We start from the raw sequence: 12,614 nt of genomic DNA, 5'->3' as shown, positions 1-12,614 counted from the left end.
ATGATTTTTTTTCCCCCCCAAAAGCACTAAATAAATAGGAACTTGCTCTCCTTCATTATTCCTTCATTTGGTTGCTAATGAAAAATGTACCATGTCTTTTTTTGGTACCATTTAAGAAATCTTCTTTCCATTGACCTTTTCAGAAGGCAAGATAATTCAAGTGATAATCTGAAGAGGGAAGCATTGATTTTTAAAGACCCTGTTTTTCAAATCAAATGGCAGCTACTTGTCTCACACTTGTGGGGACCTATTCTGCAGAAGAAAGTGAACCTTCCCACTACCACTGAATTAACTGAAGTTTGTTATTTCTGAGAACTGGCACATCAAGTATCTGTTCTCCACTCCAGAGACAAACAGCTGAGACCAAAGACAGTGAAGTTACTGTAATTTAAGAATTAATTTAAATGTTTCCAAGGGTTATGTGGGTTTCTCCATTAGAATTAGGGACTGAAGAATTAGAATTAGGGATTGGAGCATCTTTCCTAATACTTAAAGTATATGTTGCCAGGTTTTCTGATTTAGAAATCCATTTGTCTTCAGCTGAAGCTTGGTCTGCACACAAATTTATTATGTACTTCAAAATTTGCCTGAAATGTTGCACACTTATGGTATTAATAGTGTTGCTTTTATGTGGTATGAATTTGTGAATTACACAGTGTGTAATTGTGGACTAAGGGATGGAACACATATTATACTTGTGTTTGAAACCAACACATTGCCTGAAAATAGCTTTAGCACCACGAGGTACCTCCGTTATTCATATTGAATGTTACAGACATTCAGTTTGATCCTTTACTTTTGATTTCTTCTCTGTCTTCAGACTTCAATTGACAGGAAATAAGTTGCTGCAAATGAGTTTGATCTGTGCTTGTTTGAGGTCCTTCTGTGTGTGACGGATTTTCTATCTGCATTCTTTTTGCACTCTCTATTGGGTTTCCTTTGCTTCAAATTGATGGGAAGGACCAAGGCAGATACAGTTGTACGGGGTCACTATGCAGAGTAAGGCCATGGAGCATCAGAAGGAAATTCCCAGGGCATTCTGGGTAAAGCACAGGTTAATATCCGACTGGCTCAAAATAAACTGTTTGTGTGATTCAATCAAACAAGGTAAACTGCCTTGGTAAATTCAGGTTACAATCATGGGACTTCTTAATTTGAAGAATAAGCATCAATCTTTTAGTGGTTATGTCTCCATTAAGACTGAAAGCAGATTCTGAACTGGTAGAAGTTCCAAATTAAAGCCAAGTTATTCATCCTGATTCTTTGGGTAAAATTACTATTGAAATTACCAACAAATTTTTACAACTGCTTCCCCAGCTCCCATTTTAAAACTTCTTTCTTCTTTGTAGTAGTGTATAATCATCCAGAGCTTATGTGCTCACCATGGGCACTTTTATCACTGTGATAAAAATTACAAATGGGTTCCCACTTTAAAGTAATCGTGCTATTACTATAATGTTTTTTAAAAGTAAGGTTTTAATCAATGTGATGTGATTTGCCAGAAAGAAAAAAAATTTATGTTCTATCTTTTTTGCGCTCACTGAACTTTGATTTTGTTGTTTTGTTTTTTTTTAACAGTGATTCCAGAGTTTATTAGTCAAGTAAATATTGCATTAGAGAGCTTAAGTAAGAACACAGTCCATCTGTTTGATGATAACCGGTTTGTGGACATTTCTAAGAAGGTGTATGATGCGATTCACAACATCAGGTGCTCAGTCATGATGATTCGGGTGAGTTTTTAATTTGTTCTTTTAGTATTCATTTCTGAGACAGTTCAGGATATCAGGGCATTCTGAGGAGAATTTAGAACTGTGTATGTGATCAGTGCCCCTAAGCTCATATCCAGGTTGAACTGATCTGGGAAATTTGGATTACCCCGAAACACACATGATTGTAACTCTAGAAGTGTAGAATTGCATTGAGTACAAAACCAGAATGTTGCATAAAAATGTCTTTTGTTCTTTAAAAGTAATTAGTTATGTTTGGTTGATAAAAATCTTCGTTTTCTTCATTAATTATCAACTTGCAGCTACAACCCCAAATCTGCAGTTCTCCAGCTTCAACCTGTGGAATGTAGGAACTTGAGAGTCTATTCAGGTGATTCTGATAATCCCTTCTTGGAGTTTTTTCAGCTTCCCATCACATGACTTCACAACCTGATTTCTGTCAATCTTACACAATTACAATCACTGCACTTACTCTGGTGTTTTTCCTGCAGTTTGAGAAACTGCTTCAGAACCACTTATTTTTAAAATCCAAAACAGAATTTTGTCAGGCGCAGAATTTCTCCCAAACATCTTCAGTTCATAAATTTCACTTCAAGTGATAAAAAAACTGAGCTGTAATATATGGAGGTTCGGCAATTTTGTTTTTAAATGAAATTAAGCGTTAATAAAAATATATATAGACTTTTTTCAGAGGAGGTTTGTCTTCTGCCTTGACTTTTCAGTTGAGAACAAAGTTATTACTCATTTCTTTTCCTTTAAATCCAAAAACATTCCAGGCTGGCATGACCAGCATGTCATGGGAGGTGGGCCTGCCCTTCTGCTCTACTTTGGTGAGACCCCACGTGCAGTGCTGCATCCAGCTCTGGGGTCCTCAGCACAGGAGAGACATGGACCTGTTGGACTAGTCCAGAGGAGGGCCACAAAAAAGATCTGAGGGATGGAGCACTTCTCCTGTGAGAAAAGGCTGACTGAGAGTTGGGGTTCTGATGTGAAAAATATTAGTCTTAACATATTGCATAAGTTGAAATGTTTCACTAGGAATTTCGATGTGCAAAATGATTAAAATGTGTCATCTTTATTGCAGTTGTCAATTAGGAAATTGTTTATATACTAAGGAAAGATCCTGAAACATCCAACATCTTGCCCATACTAGTAAAAGTTTATGTGAGCTGGATTTACATGGCAAAACAAACATGCTCATCCCACCTTCCCTTAGTGAATCAGGGACTCCTGCTTTTTTTTTATGATTGCAGAGTTGCTTCTGTCTGTTCCTCAGTGAGATCTGAATCTTCTGTATGTTCAGTCTTCTTGGGCTTGACCTCCAGCTGATTGTCAGCTGATTCCTTTATGGATTTTTTAATTTTTGGGAAATTGGGAAATGCACTGAGGAGCATAACAAAGCTTCAGTCAGCTTCTATGAAGACGCAGGCACAGCTCTGCAGGAAACTGTATTTTCTTAGTCCTTTGTGATGTGTGTGTGTGAACTCGGAAAAGGATATTGTATCCCCTGTACTTCTTTCTGAAGCATGAGGGTTAATAGTGAGCTCTGAAGAAACTGTAGATAGTCACAGTGCCCAGTGCACATGCACTGTGTGAATGCAGAGTGCATTCCTAAAATCACGGGTTCACTGCGCACCAAAATGGACACTATTAATATGAAGATTTCTGTCAGTACCATCTTGTGCTTCTGCTTTGCAAGTCCTGACAAAAGCTCAGGAGGCTAAAAAAAAAGAAAAATCATTAAAAGGGACATGTGCAGCTTTGTGCTTAATGAATACCATTATTCAGGCACAGTCATGAGAGCGTTTTTTTGAGGTTTGGTGAAATGTTAGCTGGCTCCTCCACCACCCCTTAGAGGCACTGACTGCCAGTGCAGAGAAAGCGTGGAGGAAACCCTGGCATTCGTTTTCTGAGTGAGGATGTATTTGCATTCCTAATTAGATACATTCCAGACAATGCCAGTTTCCTTTCAGTGCTTGTAAGAAGCTTTAGTAAGTCTGATGGTTATTCAGACATACGCTGTTGGCACAGCAGCCAAGGTGAGGAAATAGAAGTGTTCTGTGGCCAACTTACGGGGACTTGCCGGCGGTGCCAGAGAACAACGGGTCGCTGATTACAGGGGATTACAAAGCTGAATCAGGATAAGAAATTGTTGATCAAAATATAATTGAGAAATGTAAATGAACCAAGGCCACTCATTCACGGGGCGGGGGGCAATTTTTCAACATCAAAGTAAAAGCAGAAACACTCTAGATCAGTTGCTCAGGAAGCATTTCAAGCATGTAATTACACAGAGAGAATGTTTTTAAAAATAGAGTTCCTAACTGTAAAATGCTGCCCAGTACTGGTGTTAATGCAGATTATCAGCTATGCATTGCTATGTTCAAGCTTAACCATAGGTACATAAAACATTCATTTTGGTCCTGCAGGTATAATGTGAGTAACACTTGAGAGCAGCTAAATAGTGGAGGGTGTGTTGTACTGCTGAGCTGTAATAGGAATGCCTCTGGAACTGCACAATGCTTCCCTTAAGATGTTTTCATTGTTTCACTAGCAAGGATTACTTAATTCAAGGGTAGCTGTTGATTTGAAACCACTGGATAGGTGATCCAGGACATATCCACATTCCTCAGTCATTTTTTGACTCATTAGACATCTGATTTTTGTTAGATTATAGAGACTTTGTCAGCTTGATTTTGCACAGGAACATTTGGACTCTGTCTGGATAGCGTTTTAGTCAGGATATTGATGTTATGGACATAGATTAAGATAATTAGTACTATTAAAGACAAGAATTCTGCCATGTGAAATATATAGCAAAGTCAAAGGAAACAGGTTGACAGTTTTTGAGGCAATACATACTAAATGCTGCATAATTAAAGATTAATCCTAGAATGTCTTAAAGAAAAAAAAGAGCTTCTGTATGAAGTTGTTTTTAGTTGAAGAATATGAGACAGCTGGATTGTAGTAACAGCTAGTAATATCCCATTAGGATATTAAACACAGTGGAAAGTAGTGACTTCAAATGAATAACAACTACTCATAGGTGAAGCAGTAATAAAGTCATCCTAACAGAAATATACCAAGAACAGTGGAAAAGAATTCACCGAGTCAAAAGTTTCACCAAATTCTTTGTTTTTATTGGAGGATAAAGAAGTGAACAGCTGTAAGTTTTTCAGAGACAAAGAAGAGGGCAAAAGGTTTGTATACTCTCTGCAAAATGCTTTTACTACACTTATGTTCATGGAAGCAGTGAATGAGGAACCCATGTTCTGTATTTTTAGGAGAGATGGAAAATGCATGTTGAGACTGCAGTTCTTATCTGATACAGTGCATCATTTTGATGCATTTCTTAAAAATCTTATCTACTGAATGTGTATTCCATCTACTGTTTCCTTCAGAATTCTGCCCTGGGGACTGTAGGTTCCCTCGAGAGTTTATGGTGTCAGATTTTCTGAGTTTGTTTTGCACAGCCATTCTCTTCACCGTTTGTGCATGATCTCCACCCCCCTGAAAACTGAGGCAAAGCATTCATTTTGCTTTTCTGTCTTACCTAGATACTTTCATTTCAACTAGATCTTCACTGCATCCGCAACCCATTCCCTGTATGTCTATTTCTTTAGCTGATAGTCTTCTACTGTAGTTTTTCATTTCCTTTGAAAACTCAAGCTCAGTTTAGCTACACGTTCATGTGTCTACAGTGTAATGCTTTTCAAAATGTTTTGGCTTCCTGAGAACACTCTTGGAGGGGGTTCCCTTTTTCTTCTTTTTTTTTTGGTTGCAAATTCTTTGTGGTTTTTCATTCTGCTTTAAAGAAATGTAAGAGTTCATCCTTAGTAGAGGTTTTGAGCTCTTTGATACATTTGATTTCTCTCAGTAAGAGACATCACAGCAGACTACATTCTCTTATACCCAGCAGAATCAGAGGAATTTTCAGAACATGGACCTCTTGGAAAGGAAGACAGCAAGTGGTGAAAGCCCTTCAACCAGTGTCTAGTTTAAATTCTACCTTGGCTTTTATTAATGCCAGAATTATCCTACACATGCAGAGTTTTCTACCTGTTTTCACTTCTGTAGTACAAACGAGTTAGATCCTGTCAGATGCAGGCAATAGCAGCCACGAATCGGATCTCTGTTTAAAAGTTAGAGAAAACAAAGCAAAGCAGGGAAGCATTTGAGGGAAAAAAGACATTTACTGCATCTTTTAATAGTTTGTTTTTCCAAGAAAGCCCTGAGGCCTCATGGGAGAGAAGGACAAGGAACAGTTCAAACAGCCTTGGTAAACTTCATTGTGGTTGGTCTGAAATTTGTGAGTGATGCTAACCCATTACAAATATATATTGGGAAGTTTGATAAATGTCCTTTTCTTCATTTTTTTTTTCCTATCCTACACCAATTGCACAAGGGGCAGAACTTCTGCAGCAATAGTTTTCCACTTGGACCTGCACCTCTCAGCACTTTCTGGTCATTTGTGACCTAAGTAGGTCAGAGCTGACCTTTCCTTCCTCAGCTACTTGTCAGCTTAAGTCCTGTCATCCAGAGATTGATACATCTAGAAACAGTGTGACTGAAAAAAAATATAGTATGTGATGTCTTTAAAAAATAGTGTAGAAGAAATACCTGTTCTCTGTTAGGGATAGTTGGGCACCTGTTCCTTTTTCAGATTTTTATCCTGAGTCACATAAAAGGTATTAGTGGGGAATGTTACATTTGTGGTGCAGAACCCTAAATAGAGGTGAGTTAAGACTGTTTAGTGCCAAGATCAAATATGCATACTTGCAAGTAAAAGCTTCTGACAGCTACTTGTCCCTGCCATATTACTTGGCTTTTTAACATCTCAAGTCAGGATCACCAACCTTGATGTACCATTATTGGGAAAACTTAACTCAAAGTACTATCCCACATAGGTTATATTTCATATCTTGATTCATGTACATACATATTTTCCAAAAAAATGTCTGTTTTCTTTATCCTACCTGGGAAACCATCTCATACTGTACAATTACTTACTTGTTTAAATTTACGTCTGCATTAGCATCATAAACTCAGTCATTGTTATTATTACTTTACCTTGCAGAAGTCTTATCAAAGTTCCTTTCACTGCAACAGTTTTGGGGGACAATCAGCATACATTTCAATTTAACATGCTGACATTTTTTAAAATGCTAATCTCCATTTAGTACTGGGGGAGTTTGTGTTCCCAAATGAATAAAGCCAATCCCTCTTTTCTGGCTAACAACTATACATATAAATTTGCTTGTATTTCATGGTAATGTACCATGTAACAAACTCTCAAAGGCCTCAAAGTTTCATTAGTTTAAGCCCTTTAATATCTTTGACAAATCAAATGACTGTTCTGGTTCTCTGTGGTAGTGTTGCTGACTTTGTTGCTTTACAGAGCAAAAAGCTGCTCAGCAGTGATTCTGTAAAGAAAACCCATCTCTTGTTTCCCTTGGAAATTGTATCTTTTTTTTCTTTAAAATGTGGGCAGGATGTTACTCTAAGAAATATCTTTAGTTTAGGGTTGCCACAGTTGCCATCACAAGCATCTTTTCTTAAGAGCTGAGGTGTTTCCACAAAAAGAACCTTTGTTAGTAGAAATACAAATAATTTATTGATTTTTAAAACAAATGATGTGTTCACATCTTAGGTAGAAGGGAGGGAGACAGAAGAGGAAAAATCAAATGCTCACCCTTCCCCTCACAGGCATGGGAATGAAAGCCAGAGCACAGACAGAGTATTATTTCCATAGTTAGGAAATGGTGGAATGTTTGGTTTGGTTTTGGTTTTGTTAAGAAAAAATAAGAGAAACACCCTGTGCTTGTGCTTCTGTGTTCCTGCTCTTTCAGACTAGCAGGTTTTAACTTTTCGGTTTGTTGTACGTCCTTCTGGTTGCTGCCCCTGTTCCCACACTCCAGGCAGTTGCTCAGGTTTTACAGGGAAATTTTGGATTTTAGATTCTGGGTTCTTTTTACATATAAAACTAAGATTGTAAGTGCCCCCTTTATCCTCATATATGCAATTCCAAAATGGTCCTTTTACGTCCATACGCTACATTATTTCTGCACATAGAAATCATCCATTAGTATAGGAATGTCAAAAGGAGTTGCCCCCTTCTGAGCAGGCATATGCAGAGCTCTCATGTTGTTTTATGTCTATGCTGGAGGAGCAGTCTTTCTCTAATTGCATGTCTAATAAGTTTATGAGAAAGCACTTGATGTTGTCAGGCCAGATCTTGCATGCAGGTCTGATGGGGAAGATGTTTTTTTCCCCTCCAAAGCAGCATTTCATGTGCACCATCCAGGTGACTCTAGATATGACTGAATGGAAATGGGTATTTTGAATCAGTGCCAGGAACTCACCACTCGGTTAGTACCATGTTCAAACCCATCATTACTGTATGTTAACATGTATTAGTTTTTTCTCCCTGTTACTAGAAATTCTTTTAATACTATTTGGTTGGGTTTTATTTTTATCCAAATATTGTGGTTAATGGAGCCTTCTTTCTAAGACAGAAATACTGCAGTATCCTTTGAACCCCACCTTACTTTTCACTGTCACACATTTGACTCATGTCGCGCTCTTGTCAGTGAGGGGAAAGAAAAGTGTGCATAGAGGATCACGGAAGGAAAGGACCTCAGGAGATCATCTGGTCCAACCTCCTGTTGAAAGCAATGTTACCCAGGGCCCTGTCGAGCCAAGTCTGACTACTGTTTGTTTTTTAATTTTGTATTGTAATGTTAAGACAGTAATGGAGAACTGATGGGTCAAACAAAGTGATAGTTTATGTTAAATCTTACTTATAAAAGCAAGGTGCTTGCTACATCGCATGCAACTACTATCTCTAATACTTTTACCACTGTTTGCTGTGTTGATGCTTCCTTGCTTACATTCTGTACGTGAATGTATGACCCATCTTCTCCCAGTAAAAAATGGAATTTTCTTAAATCTGTTTGAGGTTTCCATTTTGTAAAGTGTCAGCCAATGGAAAAGATGTCGTGTTGTGTTGGTTTTTAAAAAAAAGAAAGAAAGGAAAAAAGAAAAGCTTTATGGATACATCACAGATAAAAATAGTAAATGATTTCAGAAATGCTCATACAGAGACCAGTGGTAGAAGCATCAGCTGCAGACTGTATCCATTGCAAGGCATGTGTGCAATTATCCATCCTGGCAAATTGGTGTTGTCTTCTGCCCAAACTACACAGCCTTAGGCGTCATGCAAGGCTGTGAATTAAGAACTTCTCAGCAGCAAATTGCTACATGGCTTACCATCGGAATCTCCTAGTGCTGGGATTACTGGTTCAGACAGAGAAGTCAATATGCTTTGTACAGAAATGGATGGCATGAATGGTTTTGACTTAATACTACTTTAAATGTCAATTCTTCCCCGTCTAGGGATTAAATTACATTGCAACTGTCACACATGATTATGCTTTTAATTGTTCACAAAATTATCCCTCTCTTTCAAGAAAACAGAACTTTCCAGAATTATTTGATAGCTCTGGTTAAGTGGCTCATTGGAAACTTAAGCACATAACAGTATTTTTTCTGGAACATTAAAATCTTTTCTGTGTTTTTTTTTTTTTTTCTTATAGCAAGAAAAAGTGATATGTATTCCTTCCTTGCCACTTGGTGCTTACTGTCTAATATAAATTATATTCCCAGAGAAATGGAATTAATATTATTCTGTTAAAAGGGAAAGACTGAATTACCAGAACTGAAACTGGGGGGCACAGCTAAAGTGTTACAAATCGTAGATACTCCTATGCATCCTGCCACCTGGTTCACTGGAGTATAAGAAATGCAGGCCTGGAAATGGAGACTGCAGGCTCTCAGTAGTGTTAATAGCTCAGGCTGTAGTGCTGGTTCTGATATCAGCCCTTTCAGTGCTAGTGCCAGTTCTGGCTCAGAGTTCTTTGTTGCTCAGTATAAATCTGGCCACAGATCCCTTTACTGATCACAGCCATCTCTAAGGTCCATGGCCTAGTTGGAATTTCTCAAATGCCATTATTTTCCCCGTGGAATCAATGTATCTGGTAGGATGGATTTTTTTAGCAGGATGCAGGAAAGCAATGAGGTACATTACAAATGTGTTCAGTATGTAATTGGACTTCAAAAAACTAGTAGTGGTTCTGTGTGTGTTAGACGGAGATCTCGGTTTTGCTGGCACAGGAGTCGCAGTGCCGTGGTCTGTGTCATTCTGTGCTCTGACGTGGGGGTAGCAGTGTAAGATCTGCTCCTCCTGTCATGCGTGTCCTTGCTGAAAAAGCACTGTGACAGTAAGAAAGGTTTCGGATTAATGACGTCTTTATTTAACTCTGAGTTCTTTTGGTTTGTGTTCTTATAATTCCTTAGCATTCCATGGGTATGCTTGAGTTCGGGTTCTGCTGTTAATGGTACCTTCCTGCCCTTTTTTTATTTTTTTCTTTGTTTTTGTTTTTAACATCTTTTGTGAACTTGAATCGCTCCAGGTTATTTTCCTGACAGTGTGCTCAGAGTTGGGGTGCAGAGTTGCTGGAGGCAGGTGGGCAAGGAGGCATTGTGATAACAGGGAAAACTGACTCAGAAAAACCAGAAACTGAAAGAAAATTCTTTGGAGGATTCAAAAAAAAAAAAAAAATCTTCCACTGAGCTTGACAAATGAAAGACAGTATTTTAAAGTATTGTTTACCTGAAAAGATTCTGTGGAGGTTGACAAAACAGATACTACCTAATTACCTGAGAAACTCTGGGACTTAGAGCCTGGTCTTAAAATAGAGAGGAAAGAGACCCTTCATTATATTATCAACAAAGTCAGTGTATATGAGTACTGAAGTGTGTTGCAGCAAGGGAGTACTGTGCATCATCTAGCACATGGATTGTGTTGGAATTGCCGTTTTAGAGCACCGTTCCTTCAGTATAACTTAGCAAACAGCAAGAGGCCTCAGAGGTAATTGTTATACTAAGTACTTTAGTTATTAGGAAATTGGAGCAGTAACATTAACATCAGATCAGTTTGTTACTCCAAGTGCCTTGTTGTGCCTCCAACTTCCTTCATGAAGTAGTCTGCTTACAATGATTGTAGAAAATATAAGAAAACTCAGTTGTTCAGCAAGTTGGACAGAATTATTTCGGAAAGTAGAAGCCTTTTTCCTGAATGTGGCCCAGCATGAAATAGAGCATAAGAAATGATCGTACAGGTTGTTACAGTGTTAAATTCACCCACAAAAATAATCATAACTCTCATGTTATGATACAGCAAAGCATATGCATGTGAAGTAGAAAGAATAAAGAACTGCTGGTGACTATTCAGTGTGAGGCAGTGGCAGCTTGGGGATGCACATAGGTACAATTCTGTGTCCCTGAGAATGGCTTTGTCAGCTCATGCTCACCTCAGCCCCTGTGCACCCAGAGCAGCTGTGGCTCCCATTCCAGCAATCTCATCCCCCTATTACAGTGTTATCAAGTTCCCTCTGTTGGGGTCATGGCCAGCACACGCAGGGGAATATCATGGTTATTCAGAGACACTGGAGTTCACTGGCTGACTGTGTGTAGGCCTTGCAGGGCAGGCACATACTTGGCCGCAGTAATTGAGGTCAGAGGCAGCTGGATAACTACCATCCCTTGTTCTTCCCCCTATATATACTGTATTAATCACAGCAGTGCATGCCTTTTGCCTACTTTATGGTCAGCGTGTAGTTTGTTCATTGAGGAAATCAGATAAGCAGGTGTCAGACAGCTCTGCATTTGCTGTTGATGTGTTACCAGAAAGAGAATCAGTCCCTTCTGACTTGGTGAGAAACCAATCGGGCATCCCACCTGAGCATGGCTGTGAGCTTTGCTGACCCCACAGGGATGTGCTGTCAAATACACTCTGAAAAGGTGTGTGGGCTTGGAGAAGTCAGATTCCAAATGTGTAAAAAAACCAAGTATGAGACTTAATTACTATTTAGGAAATAAAGAACAGACATGAATAACGGTTCGCTTTTTCACTTAGGAAATGCTAAACACAGCAAGCAAGGGTTATGTGCTTGAAGTGATGCAAGATCACACCCATGCAAGTGTGGAGCTCAGTCTGGCTGGTCAGTGGGTAACAAATAAACATTTACTTGTCACTTTGGTAAACGAAGCCAGAAGTAGAACTTACCCTGATTTTAAGCTGAGCAGCACCAGTGGAAGCTGTGAATTAATTTACCAGTTTTGAGGTTTGTGATTAATCACTTATTGCTGAAATGTAGCCAGTCCCCAACAGAGATGAAACCTAAATTTGTGTCTGCCTAAACTTAGGCTTCTCTTTCCACATGGCTGTTCCATTCCATTAACAGAGCCTTAAGCCTTGCATCTTACAGCTTCCACCATCTCAGGCTTGGCTGCTTGATTTGCTCTTGCTGTTTAGAGGAAACTCACAGGTCAGAAAGCAGGTGACTTGCTCTAGTTGCCTTTTACCTGCAGAAAGTATCCTCATGAAGGGAGTTATTTTTTCCTGACTGAAAAGATCATCCTGTCTGATAGTGTTGCTGCTGTATTGTTGGTTTTGTTTCTGTGTTTGGGTTATTAAATGGCAAATGGCACCATGCATTTGTAGAACATACTAGCTTTGTAATTTACAGGTTTGTTTTCTCCCTATAAAATTATCTCATGTTTCTCACCCAGTAGAGTAAAATTCAGATGAAATTTTAGGTTGTGCTTAGTTCATCAATAAATAGGTTCTTTTTCTCCTGGTATTTTCTGTTCCAGAAAACTCAATCGCAACTATTACCTGCAGCCTGGATATTTAGAGATGTAATGGTTCAGTCTTATACAGTCTGCGGGATTGCCAGATAGCTCAAGGGTTTGGCAGGCAGCTTTTATCAGGCATAGTTTGGGTTTAGGCTGTGATACATCTCTGCTCCTTTTTTTTGTTTATTC

The 12,614-nt window shown here is 38.8% G+C and overlaps 1 protein-coding gene across 1 annotated transcript in view; it reads left to right on the top strand.

The window, feature by feature from the left end:
• The window catches only part of CTNNA3 (catenin alpha 3), a 427,660-nt gene that overhangs the window by 344,470 nt on the left and 70,576 nt on the right, over nucleotides 1–12,614 (top strand). The window contains exon 13 of the mRNA XM_018079955.1: nucleotides 1,579–1,730. Coding sequence (XP_017935444.1) covers nucleotides 1,579–1,730 — 152 coding nt within the window. The remainder of the gene's footprint in view (nucleotides 1–1,578; nucleotides 1,731–12,614) is intronic.

Source organism: Manacus vitellinus, unplaced genomic scaffold (genome assembly GCF_001715985.3).
Source record: "Manacus vitellinus isolate BGI_N305 unplaced genomic scaffold, ASM171598v3 scaffold_48_pilon, whole genome shotgun sequence".
NCBI lineage: Eukaryota > Metazoa > Chordata > Aves > Passeriformes > Pipridae > Manacus > Manacus vitellinus.
Note: the sequence above shows the minus strand (reverse complement) of the source record. Positions and strands in the feature narration are given on the sequence as shown.